General features: G+C 36.0%; 2 protein-coding genes across 2 annotated transcripts; both read right to left on the bottom strand.

Moving 5' to 3' along the window:
• Positions 1 to 5,090: 5,090 nt before the first annotated feature.
• LOC126616908 (protein phosphatase 1 regulatory subunit SDS22) lies at positions 5,091 to 10,869 on the bottom strand. The gene is made up of 10 exons (XM_050285033.1): positions 10,562 to 10,869; positions 10,357 to 10,428; positions 10,188 to 10,280; positions 8,037 to 8,118; positions 7,519 to 7,575; positions 6,952 to 7,016; positions 6,772 to 6,867; positions 6,395 to 6,481; positions 6,227 to 6,307; positions 5,091 to 6,120 (listed from the first exon to the last, which is right to left on the bottom strand). The coding sequence occupies exons 1-10, from the start codon at positions 10,658 to 10,660 to the stop codon at positions 5,404 to 5,406; spliced, it is 1,449 nt and encodes a 482-aa protein (XP_050140990.1). The 5' UTR covers positions 10,661 to 10,869; the 3' UTR covers positions 5,091 to 5,403.
• Positions 10,870 to 12,555: 1,686 nt separating this feature from the next.
• LOC126616229 (ruvB-like protein 1) lies at positions 12,556 to 17,521 on the bottom strand. The gene is made up of 12 exons (XM_050284244.1): positions 17,290 to 17,521; positions 16,491 to 16,679; positions 16,214 to 16,345; positions 15,974 to 16,123; positions 15,604 to 15,759; positions 14,869 to 15,003; positions 13,867 to 13,932; positions 13,678 to 13,784; positions 13,359 to 13,458; positions 13,125 to 13,216; positions 12,976 to 13,045; positions 12,556 to 12,860 (listed from the first exon to the last, which is right to left on the bottom strand). Exons 1-12 carry the CDS (start codon positions 17,377 to 17,379, stop codon positions 12,771 to 12,773), a joined length of 1,377 nt encoding a protein of 458 aa, XP_050140201.1. The 5' UTR covers positions 17,380 to 17,521; the 3' UTR covers positions 12,556 to 12,770.
• Between the last annotated feature and the right edge of the window lie 5,597 nt (positions 17,522 to 23,118).

The following is a 23,118-nucleotide window of genomic DNA, read 5'->3' as shown; positions in this document are numbered from 1 at the left end:
AATATATATACCATGAAAACTAATACAAGATAGTTGGATACTTACCGTCAAATAACTGTGCACCTTCTCCTTCATCTCCGCTAGCATCACTCGCCAAGATTTTCACAACATAGTGCAATTAGCCTGAAACGATGTGTCCAACGTCGTGGACCAATGCGTTATGCTGCTTCGACATATGTGCAGCCTGATGCCGTTTTTGTATCCAATCGTGATACCATCATTGGTCACTCGGGTAACCTTCGTCGTCTTCAACTGTCTACAAGAATCCCAAGTGTTCTTCTTAGCTGCTAAAAAGTAAGAACGTCAATTAACATATACTAAAAATTCCACCCAAATTTTAGCAGAACCTCCCCTATAATTATAACATTTCTCAAACCCTGCAAACAGTATTAAACAGTATTTTATATCTAACCAACAGTTGCAATAGTTGAAGCACACAATTTGGCATCAAACACGGAATTGAAGCATGGAACATATTTTAGTCAACAAAAAATATTTTATCGATTTAAAGAATAAAGAAATGAATGGAGTTTTATTTGTTTATTTATTTATTTTATTATTTTACCTGGCCGCAAGCCCCCGGCCTCCGATGCGAATGCCAATGTCTTGTCGAGGTGCAAGGGCACCGGTGATTATGCCACATGCTATGGGGAAGCGCCACTGAAGACGTCATTGACGTCAGTGCCTAGGCGACCCAGGACCAACCGAATTAATCGGAGTGAAAGGCATAGGGTCCACCTGCATTAGAGCAGTCACGACCATGGTTTAAAATATCCATAATATTCCGATATTTTCATCAAAATTTCCGTGTTTTTGGACTACCGATATTTCTGATATCATCGATATTTTAGACCTTGCTAAGTCATTCATGTATCTTACCATACAATGTATAAAGTGTAAAATATTGTACTAATTCATTATATATAAATGATTATGGTGTGTTTAAACTTTTTTCATTAATTACTACATATTTTCTACACTCACAATGTTTGCCAGCTCGCTATATAATCAACTTAAATCAGTTATATCTATCATGCAATGCATTTCCTTCAAATTTTTTTGTATAAAGGAATAGATAATTGACTAAATAAACATCCTGCAAAGTTTCAATAAAAATTTCCAAGTTTTTCTTACAATTTCCATGGTTTTTATTCAATTTTTATCGATATCGATAATATCCCGATATTTTCATCGAAATTTCCGTATTTTTGAACTACCGATATTTCTGATATCATCAATATTTTATACCTTGGTCACGACAATAGTAGTAGGTGGGGGAGGCGGCGGAGGTGCAGTAGTCATGGTCTTACGGCAAGAAGTAAGACGGGACATCTACATCCATACCAGAATCAAGCATTGTGATACTGACTTCCACTTTGTTGCATCTCGGTTACTTAGTCATTAACATTCCAAGTTACTATATAAAGCCATATGGTAATTCCCATTGTAACTATCTCAGCAAGTGAAATAAGATTCCTGTTTCTTCAAACTCTCGACTCCTATTCTTCTTGCATCTGCATTCTCAGCTTCTTGTACAATCTTCTGCTACACTGTTATAAAAATCAAGGGTGGGAAAGAAGGCTAGGATTTATAGGAAATTTCGTTTTATATGTTTATTTTTGTTGATGCACAAAATCAGTGAAGACTTTGGAACAACGTAAAGTGTCAAGTTTGTGATTATCGCTCGGTTGCTCCAGTCACATAGTGAGGATAATATGTAAGGAGATGGAGATAGGAAAGCAAACACAAGATGTATGTGGTGCACCCTAAGTTTGGCTACGTCTACGGAGTAGAGGAGTTCTCATGAATAGTAAAGGGTTTACACAATACATAGGTTCAAGCATAATCATCATTAGTGAGTTCTAATGACTAGTTTAAGTACAATAATGACATTAGGGATTAATTGTAGGATAATGGTCTCCTTTTATAGGTGAGGAGAGTCCTTAGCTTTTGTCCACGGTTGATGTGGGACTCTATGAGCTTTATTTTGACATTGACATGTGTCGCGTTGTGATTGCCCTTCTAGTTGAAGGGAAACTCTTGTGCTTTAACAGGGGTGCCTCAGCATGAACCCCTCAGTGGGTCCTTGAAGGTATGACTTTCGTCGGTGCTCGATAATTTTGAGGTTGATCAAGTATGGTACAAACAATTTTTATTAATAATTATTCACTTAAAAAATTGAACAAATATCCTTTAGTAAAATAAGACTGAATGTTGTTACCAAATGATCATGTGCTATCAAGAAAACGTTTAGAATTTTCTTTTTTTTTAATATATAGTTTTGGGCCATTAAACCTAAATTTGCCTTAATATATTAAGATTTGAGGTAGATTGCAATAATATTCATCAGAAATACAATTGTGACTTAAGATTGTACTGTTTAAAGAATAATTAAACAATGTCACTTAGTACTACCGTCTAATAATATTCCTCTTTAATTGTAGTGAAAGCTCTTAAGTTTAATTTTTGCCAATGACAAATTTGAACCAAATTTTTATAGCTAGCTATTGTGAAGCTTAACCTATTTAACATAAATAATATCAATGTATCAAAAAAATAATTAAACCGTTATCACAAATCTGTTGACATAAGTGATAAGCACGGCTAGTCGATAGCTCTATTTTAGTTGTCTTTACTTGACTAAAAAGCTTAAAAGAGTCAAACACTCAAACTTATTGAATTAATTAACACTGTTTTGGCATTTACTTTATTAACGATAATGGAGCATGCAAGTGGACGCAGAAGTTCAGCCCTACTTTAATTGTAGTATTGACTAAGAGTAGTGCTTGCCTTTGTGTATTAATTTCTTAAGATATGATAAGGACCCTTTTTTTCTTTTAAATTTTCTCACAAAAGAAGGGCAGTGGATCATTGGTTTTAAGAAATCGTTTAGAAAGGAAGTACGTTAGTTTAGTAGTTCGAATATCAAATTCTAGGGTCTTAGAACATCTCCAAATGAGATGTTAAAATTCTAGGTGGAATGTCACTGTGCATACTTGACATCAAAAGTCTCTCCAACTGAAGTGTTATTTGCTGACTGGATTTGAAGGCTTAGAGCATCTCCAAAGGAGATGTCAAAAGATAAATGTCAAATGTTAATTTGATGACTGATGTGGCAGTGTCAAATTTTCTCATTTTTCCAACCGATATGTTTTTTTGCTATAAATGATATTTGTAGGACCATTTTTTAAAATAAATCAATTAAAATAAATTTTCAAGATCTATAATTAGTGAATTAATGAGATCAACATAATAAAATAATTAAAAATTATTTGGCATCACCTTTTCTCATATGTCAATCCACATAGGATTGATATATCGGTTGGAGCTTGCTCCTACTTTCAAATTTAATTACATGGCATTCCACTTAGGATTTGACATCTCATTTGGAGATGATCTTAGACTATCTCCAAAGGAGATCGTCAAATTTTAAACCTAAAATTTAAATTTGAAGGCTTACGTGGCACTGTGGCATCTTTTAAACTTGGGGTGTGCTATCCACATACCCCATTTTACTTCTCACACACCCCTTGATAATTTATGTCCGTTGATCTTCTTCAATTCATCCGATCCGACGGCCGAAAATTAAAAAGGTGTGTGAGAAGTGAAATGGGGTGTGTGGATATCACACCCCTTAAACTTTTGCTCTCCAACTGATATGTCAAATTTTAAATATAAAATAATAATTCATATGTATTTTCTTTGCATTGGGAATGAAAAGAAACAAAAGGATAATGCTTTAAACCAATAAAAAATTAATAAAAAGCATTTAATAATTAATTAAATTTTTTTGAATGTGCTGTCAAATTTGGCAGCAAGGGGAGAGATGTCAATTCATGTCATGCCACATCAGATTTGGCCTCTTGATTGGAAAACATTAATGCTGTCTTTTGTTACCGTTATTGCTGATTTGGATAATTTGATATCTCCTTTAAAGATGCTCTTAGTGATTTAATATCAAATTTGACATCAATGTCAAATTTATTTTTAATTCATTTTAATAGTGAGTACTAACATTTTAATCAATAAAAATTTTATTTCAACATTTTTTTAATTATTACAATCATTTAAAGCTCTATTTAAATAATAAAATAATATTTGACAATTTGGTTGGAGAATTACAAAATTTAACATAAGGTTTCAATTGCCACATCAGCCATCAATTGTAATTTGACTCTTATAATTTGATATTTCCTTTGAAGATGGTCTTTAACTCTTTCCACCCGTTTGAGAGGAGAGTAATTAATGCTGCTAGTATGGACTCAAGGCCGGCCCTGAGGGAAGCTGATGTAGGTGCCCGCCGGAGGACAAATTTTTTTAATATATATTTATAGGGGTGTGCTATCCACACACATATTTTTACTTCTCACACACTCCTTGTTAATTTCTACCCTTTGATCTTCTTCAATTCACCCGATCCAACGGCTGAAACTTAGAAAGGTGTGTGAGAAGTAAAAAGGGATGTGTGGATATCACACCCCTATTTATATGTGAGGAAGCCAAATTGATAAAACATCAAATACGTTGCTACTTTTGCAGCTGAGAGGACTCGAATGTGTGAACCTGCATGCTTCCTGACATCACCTTTCCACATGCACTAATCTCATTAATCACCGAATCAATCAAGTGTTGGTTGTTACAAAAACGCATTTTGTATAATTAATAAACTATTAATCAGAATAAAATTAAGGGGCATATCCATGACAATATCCTTTTTTTACATCACTTTTGACACAAGTTTGTGGGGCTACAACATAATATTTTTCAACGATCTGAACCGTCTATCTTTTGGAACATCATTCATAAATCATCCTTACAAAAAAAATTAGAAAAATCCAAAATCATTAAAACATTCATTTGTAGTGAAGAAAATAGATGAATATGGTTATACAAAGAAACCCTAACCCTTAATTCAACAGTCATATAGTATCATATTTGTGTGACTTTTTTCAGATATAATCTTTGAGAGAAAATCTAAAAGATAGATGGTTTAGATCGTTAAAATAGATTACAGAGTGAGCCCCACAAACACTTGTGTCGCGTCCAAAAAATGGTGGTGGTGATGCTCATGGAAAAGTGGTGTTGAAAGCTAGTCCAAAACTCCATCTCTACTGATAAATGCTCAAAGATTGTTATCTCTACAGCGGTAAAAATCATGACTTGACGGAAAGGAATGCAAGTAAATGGTTAAAACATCCATTAGAAAGGGAAAATAGAGAAAAGTTATCGAACGAAAAAGGGTAAATGGTAAAAAGTTACCAAACACGTTATACTCTTTTGCTTGTACATCTGCAACTCCAAATGTGCATGAGTTTAACCAAACTTGCGGAAGAGAAGGGGTCCAATCTGCACGCTAGCTCAACACAAAATTTCATGGGCACAAAGCATCTGCCTCCGCAATCATTAATCATCACCCCATGTCGATGGCCCACCTGTTCCAATTTCATCAACAGGCGACGGATGCAGTGTAGAACCGGTGGAGGGACGGTTTTTGGCTTTTTTACTCTTAGAAGGGAAGGTTACTAAGCCACCCAAGTCCCTAACCTTGTCATTAACCTTTTTTTCACTAGCAACCTCAGCATCAACAGAAAAAAGCTCCAAAAACGGTGTATCTGCATCATCGATAACATCAAGTTCACCTTTTCTCCCCTTGGATTTCTCTGGTTTCTTTCCAACCTCAGCATTATCTTCTGTGTCGGCTGGACTCTTTTTCTGCTTCTTCTGTTGCAATGCTTTCTCAAAATGCCCAGCATTCTCCAGATTACCAGGATCATCTTCATTTTGCATATGATGTATGTGGTTCTTTTTCTTGACCGGATCTCTTTTTTCATCCCCCTCGACAACGTCATTGTTTGAGACATTGTCTTTTGATCCCTTCCTTTTCCGTTTCGATTTCTTTGTATCAGAATCACTAGCATTTTCAATGCCACCCTTAGCTTCACCCATTGCATGATGTTTGAAGTCTCTCTCTTTTGGCTCTTCTGTTTGAGTTTCTTGCTTGTCAGCAGCATTAAGTGAAGACTTATTAACTTCATCACCTCTAGCGCCCCTTTCACTCTTGATGTATTTATCTATGGGTCTTGCGTTGAATACATGGAGGTTCGGCAACATCTTTTTAATCTACAGTGACATTGTTTGTATAAGTATATTTAACAACGGTAATCTGGAGTCAAAATAAAGATCTAAAAAAGAAAAAACTAGAAAAAACTAGGACAGCAACTAGTACCTTCTTTACTAATTTATCCTTTTCAACAACAGGGTTTCCTTGCAGATTGAGATTCCTCAGATTGACCAATGAATTGATTATCTATCTCAGAATGCAACCGAGAATCAGGGCCACATAAAATTCCAAAGACAAATAAAGAAAGAAAAGTTTCTGCATGTTGGATCTAACCTTCAGATCTGACCATCTTGTGATCACATTATTACCCAAGTCCAAATTCTGGAGTTTCTTATTAAGAGCCAACTCAGTTGGGAGACCCTGAGCAGCATGCACAGAGACGGTAGGTGAGTAAGTGAGAAAGAGAGAGCATCATAGTGAGAAAAACCAGACAACACACGCATATCAAACCTAGCTACTTGAACAAAATTTATTTTCGACACTGAAGTGAAGAAATAAACAGTATAGGAAATCACTGCGTAATCATGGAAGAAAATAATTACACTAATTGAGTAATGTTGGAGGTAATTACAACAACTCAGTTTTTTTCTTAAATCTACAATTGAGATAACATGCTTTCCGACAGGTATACCAATCAGCTGAAAACAAACCTTAATATCATTATGAGCAAGACGGAGCTCTTTCAGTTCAATACAGAACTTGAGTGAGGCCTCCAAAGTCTGAAGTTGGCAGTGAGATAGAGAAAGCTGGAACCAAGAAAGTTTCGGGCGTTTAGCTGAATTTAAGTGAAATTACCACCAAGGACAATCAACCACCAGAAAAATGCTTACCTTGGTGATAGATTTCACCTTCTTCAGAGAATCACCAATGTCACGGATCGGATTTCTAGAAAGAACTTCAGAGAAATCAAAAACTTTATTGCTTTGTATCAATCATGAACAAAAAATATTATATTATTTCTTGATAAATATGAATCATGAATAAGAATAGCAGGTAAAGAACAAACCAATGGAATATGAGGTTATCAGCTTTGTAGTGTCAGAAAAAGAAAATTGGGGAAATTGTGGCTTTTCATACAGAGTTATTCTGAACAAAGCTCCACCAAGAAATGGAACAAACTAACAAGAAGCTGCTATCTAGGTGGCCCCATACATGTTAATAAATTCGAAGTTCACCTCTAAACAAAAGTAGCTATAGAAAGACACCAAACTCATATACATTGACATTCACTCCATGAAAGGATTTTTACCTCATGTTTATCTCCTACCATTTTTCATTTCAAACAAAATAAAATAAAAACAGTCCGTAGAGGTACAAAATTGGTTATCTTTATAACAATAAAAATACAAGTAATAAGTCATTATTGAATTCAGGGAGAAAAACTTTAGAACACATACCAAGAGTGTTTAGTTCTCTCAACGGTTCAAGTCTACAAATTGAAGCAATCTCATTATCTACAAAACCCAGAAGATAAAATAAGAAATAGGGAAAGAGAGCACGAGAGATAGAACTTTAAGTAGTCACTGGCATTTAGTTATCCTCCAATACTACTATTCACTATAATTGGCCCACTTGACTTACAATATCATGAATTTAAGCTATTCATCTCTTACATCATAATGGTTTCTTGGGTTTGAAGCCACTGCTTTCTTGATCTTATCATTGCGAGAAAATGTTCTTACGGTCCTACTACCATGCTAAAAAGGTTTGCTATTAAAAGAACATTCTACTATGGTGTCATTAGTACTACTAGCCTAGCTTTTGTGGGTGCCCATTTAGTTCACTTGGGTATCCCCTTTTGTACGTCTTTCCATTTCTAATTTGTTTCACAAACATCAAAATGCAAAGGAGAAAAAAGGGGTATTTTAGGATGAGCCCATATGGTATTCCTTAAAACATTCGAACAGAATCTCACCATTCAAAATTACTGCACGTAAGCTCACAATAGACTTGATCTCATCCATCGCTTGAAGTTTATTGTTGCCAGCATTTAACACCTGGTTACAAAGATTGAACAAAGTGACTCTAGAACTCAAAATGTGGATTTTTTTTATTATACAATTATCCTGCCTTGGTCAATAGCCAATTATTTAAAAGGAATGAAGGAACTCAAATAAACAAATTTTCTACAAATACAAACTATCAGCACTCTTGTTTGCAAGCTGTCTAAAAAAAGTGTCTCTAGGAAGTGGAGAAACAAAAATGTAAAAGAGGACCAACCTCTATCAGGGCCTACCTTTTGCTTCTCAGATTTGGAGAAGCTGAGAGTTGTTTAAATATGTTATAGCCTAGAAAGTCCATAAAGATCCATTTTCCCCATTTTATCCCCTATAAACAGATACAAGCAGAGGAAAACTAGAGAAATTATTTTCCTTCACTTTTCTCCTGTTATTTCTCCTCTCCTAAGTGTCAACAAAGACTTCAAAACACACCATCACGTCCAATCCTTCCAACTGATAACACATTTTTTTTTTCTTTTACTTTGTCCAATCTAGTCATAAATTTCCTTGTGTAGTAAAATTATTTTTATCTTTATTCACTCTAGTTTTGAAGTGTTTTCTATCAATTTCATTTATTCATCTGGAGCTAACCCTCCTCATACTACAAGAGAAAGTAGGGCTGGAAATTTTTCCAGAAAATCCCAAACCAAACCAAAAAAATCCCAATCCCATACCGAAAAATTCCCAAACCGATAATACCAAAATTTTTGGAATTCATACCGAACTGATCCCGAACCTTTTGGTATGGGAATCGAGACTACACATTCAATGGTTAGGGAATCCCGAAACGAACCGAAAATATATATATATGTATATTTATTTTGGTTGCATGCATGTTGAATGTTTAAGTAATTTGAGAGTAGACTATATTAGAAATAGAATTATGAAAGTAAGTAATTTGGAACTTCGGAACTTTGGAACGTCAATTTGACTTAATATGAATGATTTGGTATTTCAATTGGTAAGAAATTTCAAATTGTTAATAGGTAAAATGCCTAAATTTCAAATGATATAAAATTGGGCAACAAAATTTTAAGCCAAAGGCCCAAATTTTCACCCACAATCCAAAAATCTCAAATTTGTGCCCAAAAGCCAAAACGTAATACCCATCCATCCCGAAATACCGAAAATATTTCAGGAATCCCAAAAATTGGGAATACCAAAATTTTGGTTCGGGATTGATCTTCAAATTCCCATCCCGAAAATTTTTGGCTTGGGATTGGGGATCTCCCACTTTCGGTTTGGGATCCCATACCGAACCACCCCTAGGAGCTGACAGGAGGTCTATGATTTATCAAGTTGTCAACCCAAGCCAATGAAGCCACAAAACATGGCTTCTTGGGGTAGAATTTGACATACTTTACATACAGATTTTAAATCGTCTTTGGTATGTAAATGTAGTACAATAACACTAATATCAACATTTTTTGTCTTAGAAGATTTCTATAGTCGCAGCACACATGAGCCTTTCATTCAAAAACATATCAAGCATGATAACAATACTACATGTCGCTAAAAGATATATTTTTGAATGAAAGACCCATGTGAACTAGAACCCTAGGTATAAGCTCTTATTCTTATACATGCAAAAGGGCATGTAATCAATAGAAAGGAACTTAATATATTTGAATTGATTGCTCTGGGAGCATCACTGGATCACTTAGTCCCCATGATTTCATGCTTTGTGCTGTCTATGAAACAATATGTTCATAAAGCATAAGCAAGTAGATGAGAAAGATAATTATTAGGTTAAAAAATCCTAACAATTCGATGGGACAAAAAACTTGAACACCATAACGGCCATATGTTTATCAAATTTACGTGTCCTGAACAACAAAGAGTACGGGTAGCATAAGATAGACCAACTGAAATTTCAAAATTTCCCCCTAAATGAGCTTTACTAACTAGTCCAGGCTACATGAGGCACTACCCTAAACAAAGTTCGACATCCATATTCGACTAATATCAAGAAGCTGAAAGTGTATCCCCAAAATATTTACAGTCTTCCAACACCCACACACCCACATTTTGATTAAAATCATAAGTAGGAAAAGGTTGGTACTTACAGTGAGCTTAGAAAGTCCCTCAATTCCTTTGAGGCTCTGCAGTTTATTATTCGCAACGGATAACCATTTTAAATTGATACATGACTTCAACCCCTGAATTTCAAGCACACAAATTTAGCTTCAACAAAATTCACCGCACAAAAACGAAGACGGCTTACCGATCAATTACCTCGAGAGAAGTGAGATTGTTGAAGCTGAGGTCGAGCCTCTCCAAGTTGTTGAACTCGCCCAAGCACGAAACCTACCCATTTTTTGGAAATCACAAATTAATTTTATCCATAAAATGAAATTGTAAAAATTGATGATAATCCAATACAAAATGAAGAGAGGGGGAGGGAGCGGAGGGAGATAGAGGAAAACGACGTCGTACGTACGTCGGAGAGAGCCTTGTGATTGAGCTTGAGAGTTGAAATGGAGTTGGGGTCGCGGGTGTTGTTTTCCTTGAGCACCTGCTCCAAGCTCAGACGATTCATTGCTTCTCTTCTTCTACGCGTTTTGCTTTTGGTATTTGCAATTGCAGTGTAATCGACTTCTTCAGTCTTCACGTTGGGATTAGGGTTTAGGGTTTAGGGTTTGTGGTTCGGTAATCTGTGATTAGGGTTTTGGAATAGTGGGGTGATGACTTGTGTGTGTGTTTTCATCTGTCTCCATTGCAGCTCTGTTCTGGGCTTTTGAGTGCTCTTCTGTTGGGCCTGTCTTGTCTTTATGTCTGTTTTCACGGTGTTTCGGAGTATAGAATATATCTGATTTTTAACGGTTATATTGTTGTATATAAATGTAAAATCAAGATTTAATAGTTAAAATGTTTAGAGTATCGTATACTCCAGATCATCATAAAAATTTTGGTTTATTCAGACTAGAAAGAGTTTCGGTTTACACTACAAATTCGAATTCACTATGGATTGCTAGGTACGAAGCACTTTTGTATACAAGCACTTCTACTAGGAATGCTTTCATTAATAAGATTTTGAAATTTTTATTAAAAATATAACCGCAACTTGAAAAAACACTTGGGAATACTTCCTAAAAATGTATTTGACATGTACTTTTTCAAAAATCATTTTTATCACTTTTAACTTTTTTAACCAAATACAATAAGAAGCGATTTTAACCCTTTCAGAAGTAATTTCAAAAAAAATCTTAATGCACTTGCAAAGGACGAAGTTAGACCTTGCACAATGTTGTGTTTTACGCATCATGCGATATTCGATGTGTCCTGGCGGATGCATTGAGGGGCATGGAGGTTAGCTGACTCTCCGAACTTCGATGAACATCCATAAATACATTGGGTGTTGATCCTCTGAACTTTGATAAATGTCCATGGATACCTTGGGTACTACCCTTATGAAGATTAGAGTTGGCTTCATACACTCCAACTGACTTTAGGCCTACCAAGACTCGGTAAATATTCATGGATACCTTGGGTGCTGCCCCTTACATATATTAACATGTGTGCAATATGTCTTTCCAAATGATTTTAGGCCTACCAAGACTCGATGAAATGACGATATGTATGCTATTTTTGGTATAAAAAAAATTGTTATTCTTACTGATTTTCCTAATATTATTTCTTGAATCCGCCACTGGCTATGTCAAATTATCCTACGCTCAAATCTAACCCATTAACTTATCATGCACAACTATATAAACAAGTTAGCATATTTATGTCAAACAATAGATTTTGTTAGATTAGATGTTAAATTAGCCACCGATGGGGTTCGAACTAACGCCGCCATGCAAGGGCTCAACTCATTTCCATCACTGTGGTAAGGAGCCACTTACATCGAATTAAATGAATTAAAGATGATTAAATGATAGAAATTAACAAAAGCTGTATAGATGGTAAAAAGAGATGTATAGATGGTAGAAAGAGATGTAAGGATAGCTACAAGCTGATAGGTTAAACTCTTTCTGCAACGAGGCGTTACGTCTCTTGAGTTCATATACGATACTTGTTAAAATCTATGGTGCTTGCCCAACAAACTACAACCACAAGAACCTAATTTCCATTGTTATCAACTCAAAGCTCGACGATGAACAACCACCACAGGACGGCCAAGTGATTGAGGACGAATTCTATGCCAGTATTCCCCACGGCACGTCTTAAATTTGAATCATGACATTGGTGAATCGCACGATGGTTGCCAAGAGGAGGAACAAAATTGTGACTTCCGTACAATGGTTGTATACAACACGATTCTCATTACTGCCTCCTCATGCCGTCCGACCAAATATTGTGAGAAAGATGTATACACCCATTGTATTCAAGAATTTCATGTAAATGAATGAAACACGCAATTGCTTAAGAGAACCCTGTCTGGTCTCATGACCAATAATCGACTAAACAAGAAAACAAGTTACAAACCAATTAAAATTACCTACACCGAGTTTTCTCATTTGAAAATTGCGAAGAATCTCTCACGCAGATGTAAGATACACACATTACTCAGATCAGACGGAAACTCAAAACCATTTACTTAACCAATGTGTGTCACTCAAGCAAAAGTCAGGGAAAGTGAAGATAGTACCAAATCATGCTGCTTCGAAAACCAAACTAAGACTTCTAGAGAAACTGTTCGGTACTTATGTAATGTACTTTTCCTGCTGCTCTTGAAGAACCTTTGCCGAAGACTTGGCATCCAGATAAAGCGTACCCACCTCCTCTAGGTCAGCCTACAGATCATACAAAACAATAACGCATTAATTTCATGAACAGTGAATGATAAATCTTCAACAGTTCACTTCAAGCACATATAATAAGTAATAACATGGTCAAATCTGTAACTACCTTGCATATTTTGTCTCTGCCATTCATTTTTGCCACAATGCTTGCAGGCGATAAGAGCTGAACAGCATGCCTGATGAAACAATAAATACAGTAAGCATCCTTCGCAGGGAATGAATTCACAGCTATCAAGTTTAAAATTTACGCCAGACCTTAAAGATGATTTTTGTCCTATCTCTCCGAGGTAAGCCAAACTGTCATCATCTATAGCCAGTTCCTCTACTTGTGCACGAATTACTAAGATCTGACTCAAGCACCAACCGGTACAGTAATCAGTAGTTTGACACTTTCACGAAAGGAAAAAAAACAGTAGTTTGGTACTTGATAAGATGCTCTGTTGTAGAAAGAGAATTTCTAGACAATAAGCAAATGGAAATGGTCAAGACCTTTATCATCTCTTCAAGACCGTAAGTCTGTGTTCGGATAATCACCAACCGGTCCAACAAGTCAACGGGAATTCCATGAGGACTAGCCATATCAGTCCCTCTGCACAGCAACATATTCATGTTTAAAAAGCAAGAAATTATAATTACAGTGAGCATACCCATGGAACATTACAGTCAGAAAACTGAAGGCTTCTAGGAAATTTTTGTACAATTGGACATGGAAGATAGGCATTGCCTGGGTATATGCTTTTATACTGACATAACGGTAGTACCTCAGAAGATATTGTGGCAAATGCCTGTATGATTAGAACTCTCATACCTTACATTGCAAATTCCTCTATTGGTGGCAAATATTACGATTGGAGATAACGAGCTCTCCAAAGCACGGTTCAAGTATGAAAAGCACTCCATATCCAGCATATGTACCTATTATTCAAGTTTTAAAAATATAAGTAATTTGGAGAAATGAAAATACTTATAAGGAACTTGACTTGGATGAGAAAAGAACCTCATCAATGAACAGAACTCCAGGCACAAGTTCCGCTACACCTTCATCAATATACCGGTTAACAACCTGCCATCAATTAAAAGTAAATCAAACATCTTATTTTACTTTTATTTCATAAATAACAAAAATATTAATAGAAGGGGGAAAAACTGCTATATTGGTGCAACCTATGTAAATTATTTCAATTAGTTATAATTAGTATTTTAAAGAAATTGATTTAAGATTTAGGGAGAAGAAATAAATTATTTTAACTTCTTCATTGTGAGAAAAACCTGAGTGCACAACTAATGTAATTTGAATGCTCCACCACAGACTAGATAAGAAAGAAGTTATAACGAAAAATTAAAAGTTGAAGTTCTAAACTCAGTATGCTTCATGAACCACCTCACCCCGCTTCCACACATGCAATTACTAGAGAACTCCCTCACACGCACTATTGTTCCTTTCCTCCAAATACACCACTTTCAGTAACCTATCACAACTTTCAATGTTACTAAACTACTGCCACTTCCCAAACTTCCTTGCTAGACTGCCATCACCTCCGCCAATAAAGGCCCTCCTCAATAAATTTCAAATAAAGGGGATAAATCCCTAGCAACAGACTATTTCAGTAGCAAGCAGTTCAAAACATATGCCAATTTAATCCATAAGAGGAACTAAGAACACTAGGAAGTTGGGAAAGGACATTAGCTGTTTCTATTGATAGCAGAAGTTGGATTGACTTAAACATACTTAAGTGTCTAATTCATGTAGAAAATAGAGAAACAAGTCATCGAGCAAGATTTAGATGGAATTTAAAGCTGAAGTTGATTTGATTTATAACATGTCAAAGGCTTGGAAACCTTTTTATCAGTTGACTTCATTAGTATTTTTCAGCAGGTTTCTCCAATTATATTGAAGAATTAGCAAGGAACATTGGTCACATGGAAACCATATCTTTGGTTCCTACCACAGAAAGGACATTAAGTTGGGTCAAAATTTCCTACACAAATACAAGATTACCTTATTTATTTCTTGTCGCAACTTGTCAGTAATTTCTGTTTTCCTCGGCTTCATCATTTGACCCATTAGAGATAAAATGTCTTGCCCACCTTGAGGCCGCGCATTTGCAGCATCCAGATCATGTAGTGTTACATCCTGTTAGCGAATTGTATAAGTAAACAGAAATTGAACATCAAGAGAAGATCAGAGTATATGTACACAAAAATTTAATTCTGTTAACAAAAATAGAGCATAATAGAAATTTAAAGAAAGAACGAAAAAAAAATTGATCAGAACCACTTTAGTGTTTATGGTCTTAGGAAGAGATGTTGATAGATGGTAAGTTCACATGGTATTCCAAGAAAATATTAGGCGTCCAATGCAAGGAATTACCAGGCCAAAAATTCTTAACAATTTCATTGGTCGGCTATATCCATCAAGTGCAACTACTCAATTGCAGGTAACAATAATTTAGCATGTTTCAAGAATCCAACTTCCTATATTAATCAAACAACGAAACACAAAAATGTATTATTAGGAAAAATCTGCATCATGCAAGGATGATGCATATTCCTTTCGAAAAAAATTTACCATACAGCTAGAATCATTGACCAACCAGTTTGAGTAATAATCCATATAGTTACTGATAAGGCTGCTAGCTGATGACAAACCCAATCCTAGAATATGTCCGATAAAATGGATGCTATCAACATCAAAGAGGACATTTACAACAAAGACAGATCACATAGCACAAACCTGCACAATCTCCTTCTTTTTGTGAACCTCTCCTTTTGGAAGTGGTACATACTCTTCTGCTTCCAGATCAAACTCTGTAGCAAAAGCATCACTTCTACCAACTCTTTTAACTGCTCCGCTATTTGCTTCAATGTATATAACATCACCAACAGCTACCTGCATGTTGTGTCAACAAAGTTGTATGAAAAGAAGAAATGACCCCAAAATAGAAAAGCCACTTCAACATGACAAGCAACATGAGTTGGACATCGTTCAGACTATTTACCATCAGTAGCTTCATACACAATCAAGAATACAAAGCAAAATTGTATAAGCAAAAGACGAAACAAAAATCTTTCTATTCAACACAAAATAAATAAGAGTACCTTACCTTTTCCTTAATCAATGCATCATAAATAGTGGGGTCCAACTTCAGTTGCTTAGTTCCTTTAACAGTTTTTAATCCAATGATGACGTGACTAATGCTTTTACCATAACCACCGGTTACACTCTCTGTTTCTTCTGGTGTGAGTTCCGTCACCTAAAATGAAACATCAAGAACCATAACCACCCTACTCATATAGCATTATCACACTATATTGACAAAAAATTGATATCATTAGCAACTTGCCTCTCCTTCATACACCTCTTTATTTTCCTTGATACGTAGACCAATAGCCCGTCTAAAATTTTCCATTAAAACCTCAGTTTTCTTAACTTCTGATGAGTATACTTCTGATCCAACCATCGGGCAGAACGGAACCTGCATACAAGAGCCATCAACGTTCATAATCATAACGAAAAAAATCTATTCGTTGTGGAATATGAATCAGAATATCCCATGAAACACATGATAATCAGTTAACATTAGATATTAGATTACTGAGAGAGAAAAATGTGTGGAATACCTTACTCCCAAGCTCCTGAGATATTCCAAGAGCCAGCGCTGTCTTTCCTGTTCCAGGAGGTCCAGCAAGTAGAAGTGCCCGACCAGCCATCTTCTTCTGCCGTATCATATCAACAACAAGGCCAGCAGCTTCTCTTGCTTCCCCCTGACCCACAAAGCCAGCAGCCCAAGGTATTGCTCTTCCATTGGCCTGGAAAGAATGAAACCGAAAAACCCATACAACATTGCCATTCATTCAGATGGACATCACTCTATAAACTAAATTTAAAAATTATAAAATTAAAAAAAAAAAAAAAAAAACATGATTTATGCAGTATTGAAGTTAAACAAGCCCGCATTAGTTTCTCGCACTTAAAACTTTAAATATACAGTCACAAACCATTTCTCTTCCAGCCAGAAGTAAATTTAATTGCCACAGTACAATCAATAAAACATAATCGAAAGATAAAGCACTGACCTTTGATTTCAAAAACACGCACGCATACGAATTGTGAGAGAATGTTACAGGAAACAGCATTGCAAATTCAGTGAACACCAAAGTTAAAAAAATGAAGCACAAGCTGCAACCCCTCTAAGTTCTAAACGTGCATTCTCAGTCAGAGTACTAATAGCCTACCATTTCCGGCATATCAGTGGAATTTCGATAAAATGCCGTGCGCCAAACAGACCCTAAAACCCTAAACCCTAAAATCAACGACAATTTTACAGCGGAAAAAGGAAGAAATAGTTTTGAAATACAGTAACAATCAATGCGTATGGAACAAAAAAAAAGAGAGAGAGAGAGAGAGAGATAGAGAGACCTCAAGACCAAGGCCTTTGATGTGGGTGTGAGTGGCTATGCGCTGCTTCTTGGTAGTCGACTGAACCTCTTCTATCCTCACCTTGTCCATGTCTCCCTCTCCCTCTCCCTCTCTCTCGCTCTTGAATTAGGGTTTTTAGAGAAGAGAGTTCCAGTACAGCTGTTGTGACCTGTGAAGAAGAAGAAGTTGGCCCTGCGTAATCGGACACGAGGAAGAAGAAGGCGACGTTATTTTACTCTTCCTCTCCTATTAAATGGGCTAAAATTTCATATACGAATTTTGGGCCGGGCTTAGAATTCAAATCACTCCATGCTACTAAGGCTTTATTGATTTACTGGAGTATCTTTGCTCATTGTGGTGTATACACCTAATTATCTGTCGCGTGTCTATTTATTTAACTTTAGTTAAATTTTATATTAAATGTTTCTTCTTTATTTAAAAAAAAAATTAATCAAGGTTAAGTGAAATACCACGTGGCAGATGATGGTGGATGGTGGATGGTAAGCAAACATTACAATTTATGATGGTGAGCAAAAATGCTCCCTTGATTTACTCCTTTGAAATTGGATTTTAATCTCACTTTATCCTTTGAAAATAGCTTTGTATCACTTTACTCTTTGAAATTGAAAATTTGAGCCATTTCACCCCACTTACGTCCATGGTGGTGGCAGAGATTTGGCACTTTAAGAGGTTTAAGGTAGTTTGAAAATTTTCATATCTCACTAACCACAATGGCTCATCTTTGTCAACATGGTATGAAATGCACAAGCTATGCTTTCATTTGACGTCCATAAGACATAATTCACATAAATAGGGTGAAATGACTCGATTTTGGTTGTTTCAAGAGGTAAAGTGAAACAAATCCATCTTCAGAGGATAAAGTAGAACAAAAATGTAGTTTCATGGAAAAATCACATCATTTTTGTTCATATAATTCTTCTTTTAATTTTGGTCATGATCCTCCTTTTATTTGTACAATCGACTCAAAATAGTGTGTGCATAAAACAATGCGACCTAAAATAGATTAAATTGATAATCATTTGTCACTAATAAATACAAATAAAAGGAAAATATTCCAACAACAAGAACAAGAAAACTTATTTGTTAATTCAATAACTAATCGATATTAATATCAATGTGAAGCTGTTGCACAACAAATTTATTCAATAGTTGATGACAATAATATTCTGCATTAACACATATAACTCAACTTTAATTTGATAATTTAAAAAAGGTTAAATTACATACATTTTGCACCCAAGTGCGATTACAACCTCATATATCATCTTTAAAACATTACAATCCGTTACATAATCTGTTAGATTGGCTGTTAAGTGATGATGTGGCAGATATGGGACCCAGTTTTTAATGAGGTGGATGTCAACTTTGCGCCACGTGGATAATTTTTTTTATAAAATATAAAAAATTATTATTATTTGAAATATTTAATAAATAATTAAAGGGTAAATTACATTTTACCCCTTTAGGTTTGGGGTCAATTTTAATTTCTTACAACATCTTCAAAACATTTTAATTTCATACATTTACTTATCATTTTATTTCAATTTCATACATCCATTAGAAAATCTGCTAAGTAAACCGTTAAGTGATGACGTGGCAAATATAAGATCCACATTTGTGTTGACGTAGCTGCCAAATGTGTGCCACGCGGTAAATTTTTTTTTTTATGCATTTAAAATATTATACCCTATTAAAAAAACAAAAAAAAAAGAGCAAACCCAAAATCCCATCTTCCCCCAACCCACCTCACTGTCCTCCACTCTCTTCACCTCCCCAACCATCCGAAAACCCATCCCCATTGCCTCTTCTTCTTTTTCCACCATCGAGCGGTCCCTCACTCTCATAGGTCTCTCATTCTTCTTCCTCCCTTCATCTCTCTCTCTCGCTCCCACATCTTCTTCTCCACCTAAGAGACTTGTTAACTTAAGATGGTGTTACAGAGGTCCTTGAAATTGAGGTCCCTGAAATTGGGGTCCTAATGTTTGAACAAATTGAAGAACAAGAGGTGTCAGGGACGAATGTGTAGAGGCCGTTAGAGCCTTTGTGGCCCTCAAGGCTTACCATTGTCAAAAACGACGAGAACTTCGCCGAGGGAAGTCAATTCGAGACAGGGTTCTTTGATTCGATGGCTTGGGGTTTGAAAATCACCAAGCACAGACTCGTGTTTGTTCCACGAGAAACATTGGGTCATGGTGGTTGTTTGATATCGACGGGGAACGACTGTGAAGCCGCTGTTAGAGTTGTCTTGGTGCGTTGGGAATCGTTGGAGAAGACAATGATGGTGGGAGCAACCACCGGGGAGGTGCGAGAGGGTTGTAGGGGAGGTGGGGGTGGGGTGGGGTGGGTTTTTTGATGGGAGGGGAGGTAAAGAGAGCGGATGAGAGGGAGGTGGGTTGGGGGTGGAAATGGTTTCTGGGTTCTGTTTTTGTTTTTTTTTCAAATTAATTATTTTTATTAAATGTTTAGCCACGTGGCATAAATATGGCAACTACGTGACATAAATGTTGCAGCCACGTCAGCTCTTAACGAACCAATGGATGGAAAATGTAACGAAGGTATTATATTGAAATAAAATAGTATGTAGGGTATGAAAGTGAAATGTTTTGAAGATGTTGTATAAGGTTGCAATAGACCTTACACCTGAAGTGGTAAAGCGTAATTTACCCATAATTAAAATGTCAAAAAAAAAAAAAATCAACCCCACCCCACTCCCACACCGACCCCTCTTCTCTCTAATCCACTCCTCGTCCGCTCCTCTACCATCCCCACACCTCTTCTCCCTTTAATCAACCCCCACACCCTATAAATTTTCATTTTTTGGCTTCTGGGATGAAGAGATCTACGAATCTGGAGTGGGATATGTATAGGTAGGGTTTCAAAGAAAAACAAATTGACACCATCTGGTTCCAGATGGATGCGCAATTGAAGGACAAGAAGAACAGGAAGAACTCACCCACCTCAGAATTTTCGCCATGGCAGAGCCGTAACCTTTTCCATCGATCCGCCACCACACCCATTGTTATCTCTCCCATGTGATGACTTAGGTTCCTTATTTCAACCATAGAGGATTTCAATTTCGACTGATTCGCGAAATTCCCAATTTCAAACCACGCCAGATTTGAATTGTTGGGTTTCAATTGATGCGATTTGGTTGTGGGTGAGGGTGTGGTGTCGAGGGTTAATGGTGACGGAGAGGCGTGTTGTTAGTGGTTATGGAAGATGGGTTTGATCAGAGGGAAAAGAGGTGTGGGGATGGTGGAGGAGCGGAGCAGGAGTTGATTTGAGAGAAGAAGGGTTGGGTGTAGGGGTGGGGTGGGGTTGATTTTTTATTTATTTTTTGGTAAATTACACTTTACCACCTCAGATTTGGGGTCTATTACAACCTCATACAACATCTTTAAAACATTTCACTTTCATACGTCAAGTACTATTTTATTTCAATATAATACATCTGTTATATTTTCCATTCATTGATCTGTTAAAAGCTGACATGGTTGCTACATTTTTGCCACGTGGCTACCAAAATTGTGCCACATGGCAAAACAAATAATTTTTTTATTCATTTAAAATATTATAATAATTTACCCAATTAAAAAATAATAATAATAATAAAATTGAAACCCAGAAGCGCCGCACCACCAGAACTTGCTGAATCAATCTCCAAAAAGCTCACAATCTACACCGACTACCTTCGATTCTGAGTTGTGTGTCATAGCTGGTGAGCCTCTGTTCCCAAAACCCCGCACCACCTCCTTCCCCAGCTCCCATGGCTGATGCTTCCCTAATCTCAGCCCAACCAATCCCATCGCACCTTCTTGAACCTCTCCAACAGCAGAGTCCACTTCTTCCACCTTCCAGAAGCTTTTCACCGCAAGTGTTGTTGTGGCTCCTCCTACGGATGGCTCGTCATCCTCGATGAAACACCTTTCGTCCTCCTCGTTAACCCCCTCACGCACGCCAAGTGCCACCTCCCTCCGTCTCCACCTTCCCCAACGTTGTTCGATTCGATTTGATTACTTCGATTTGGAGCTAGGGATTAGAGAGAGAGAGAGAGAGAGAGAGAGAGAGAGAGAGAGATAGAGAGAATAAGTGTGTCTGATTTGGGGGTGGGCTCGAGTGGGGAGAATTTGATTTTGGTTGGGGGTGTGCTCGGGTGGGGAAGACGAACTGGGTATTGGCTTTTTTTTTTCTTTTTTTTTTTGCTTTACTTTAATTTATTTTTTTATTTTTTTATTTTTTTATTCAGTGTTTAGCCATGTGGCATAAATGTGACAGACACGTCAGCGCAAATGGGGACCCTTTATTTGCCATGTCATCACTTAATGGTTTACTTAACATATTTTCTAACGAATATATGAAATTGAAATGTTTTAAAGATGTTGTAAGGAATTGAAATCAACCCCCAACCTCAGGGGGTAAAATGTAATTTACCCTTCTTTTTTTTTGACACTTTAATTATTTATTAAATATTTCAAATAATAATTTTTTTTTTATCCATGTGACACAAAGTTGACATTCACCTCATTAAAAATTGGGTCCCATATCTGCCACATGATCACTTAACAACCAATCTAACAAATTATGTAACGGATTGTATGAAATTGTAACTAAATCATATTTGGTGTATGAAATTGTAATGTTTTAAAGATGATGTATGAGGTTGTAATCACACTCATACTTGAGGGTGCAAAATGTAATTTACCCTTAATAAAATCTTAGGCCAATATATAAAAAAGCTTTAGAGTGACAAATTTTGGTTTAATTCAAGTACAAAATTGACTAGAGAGGTTATGATTAGAAATGGATAAACTAATATCTACAAAAATAATATTGATGAAATAATAATACAATACACAATTAAATTATAAAAATATAGTACGTACAATAAAACAAATGACAGTACTAAATTTAATACAAATACACAAACTCGTTGAGTAGACTAAGGCTTGCCCATTGTAATGTCATTGAAACAGATTTTCGTTTACTCGATGTTTGTAGTTTGTTAGGCGTCCGCTTCACTAGGAAGTACTTTCTACAAGTCAACAAATGCCGAAGACCACCTTTTTTTTTATAAGTTAACAAATTCAAAATCATTCCAAGATGCTTTGGCGCCTTTTTTGCTAACGACTTCTTCACAATCCAACTTCAGCAAAACTACTTCATGATAATCTTAGTTTTGTTGCTTAGTTATTTTTTAATGGGACACTTTGTATCCGGTCTTTACTTGCTAGAGATCTTTGATTAAAACCTTGTTCTTTTTCAGTTTTTGATCAAGGTCCCTGGAGTTTGTACACATTAGCATTTTCTTGTCAACATATTTCCATGTCAGCTTTCTTTTTATTTTTCTAAAATATTTAATTTTTGTATTATTATCCCACACCACTTGCTATATTATTATTCCAGCCACCCTACGTTTCTTTACACTCTTGCGCTTATTCCTCTACGCTTAACTAAACTCAATAAACACTGCCATTTCACAGAATAATCTCGCTCAATTGAAGTTCTTCCGTTTTTTATTTCTTAACTGAAAATTCCTCAATAATCTCACTCAATTTTTGAAATTCATCATTATTATCTCTAATATGAATCTTTAAATTCAAATTTTGTTAAAATTTAAGATGAAATCATATTTTATCCACTAGGGTTCGAACGAGCGCAATTTGTTGCAGAGGAACTTGAAGAATCAATGACCATTCCGTGCTAGAATTTGAGGTTTTTTTTTTTTTTCAAATTGTACCCATAGTTCGATTATACTGGTTTGTCCCTATTGTTGGATTTTTGATGTCACAGTTTATGTACCCGTATTGA

Source organism: Malus sylvestris, chromosome 3 (genome assembly GCF_916048215.2).
Source record: "Malus sylvestris chromosome 3, drMalSylv7.2, whole genome shotgun sequence".
Taxonomy (NCBI): domain Eukaryota; kingdom Viridiplantae; phylum Streptophyta; class Magnoliopsida; order Rosales; family Rosaceae; genus Malus; species Malus sylvestris.
This window is presented reverse-complemented; position numbering and strand designations above follow the sequence as displayed.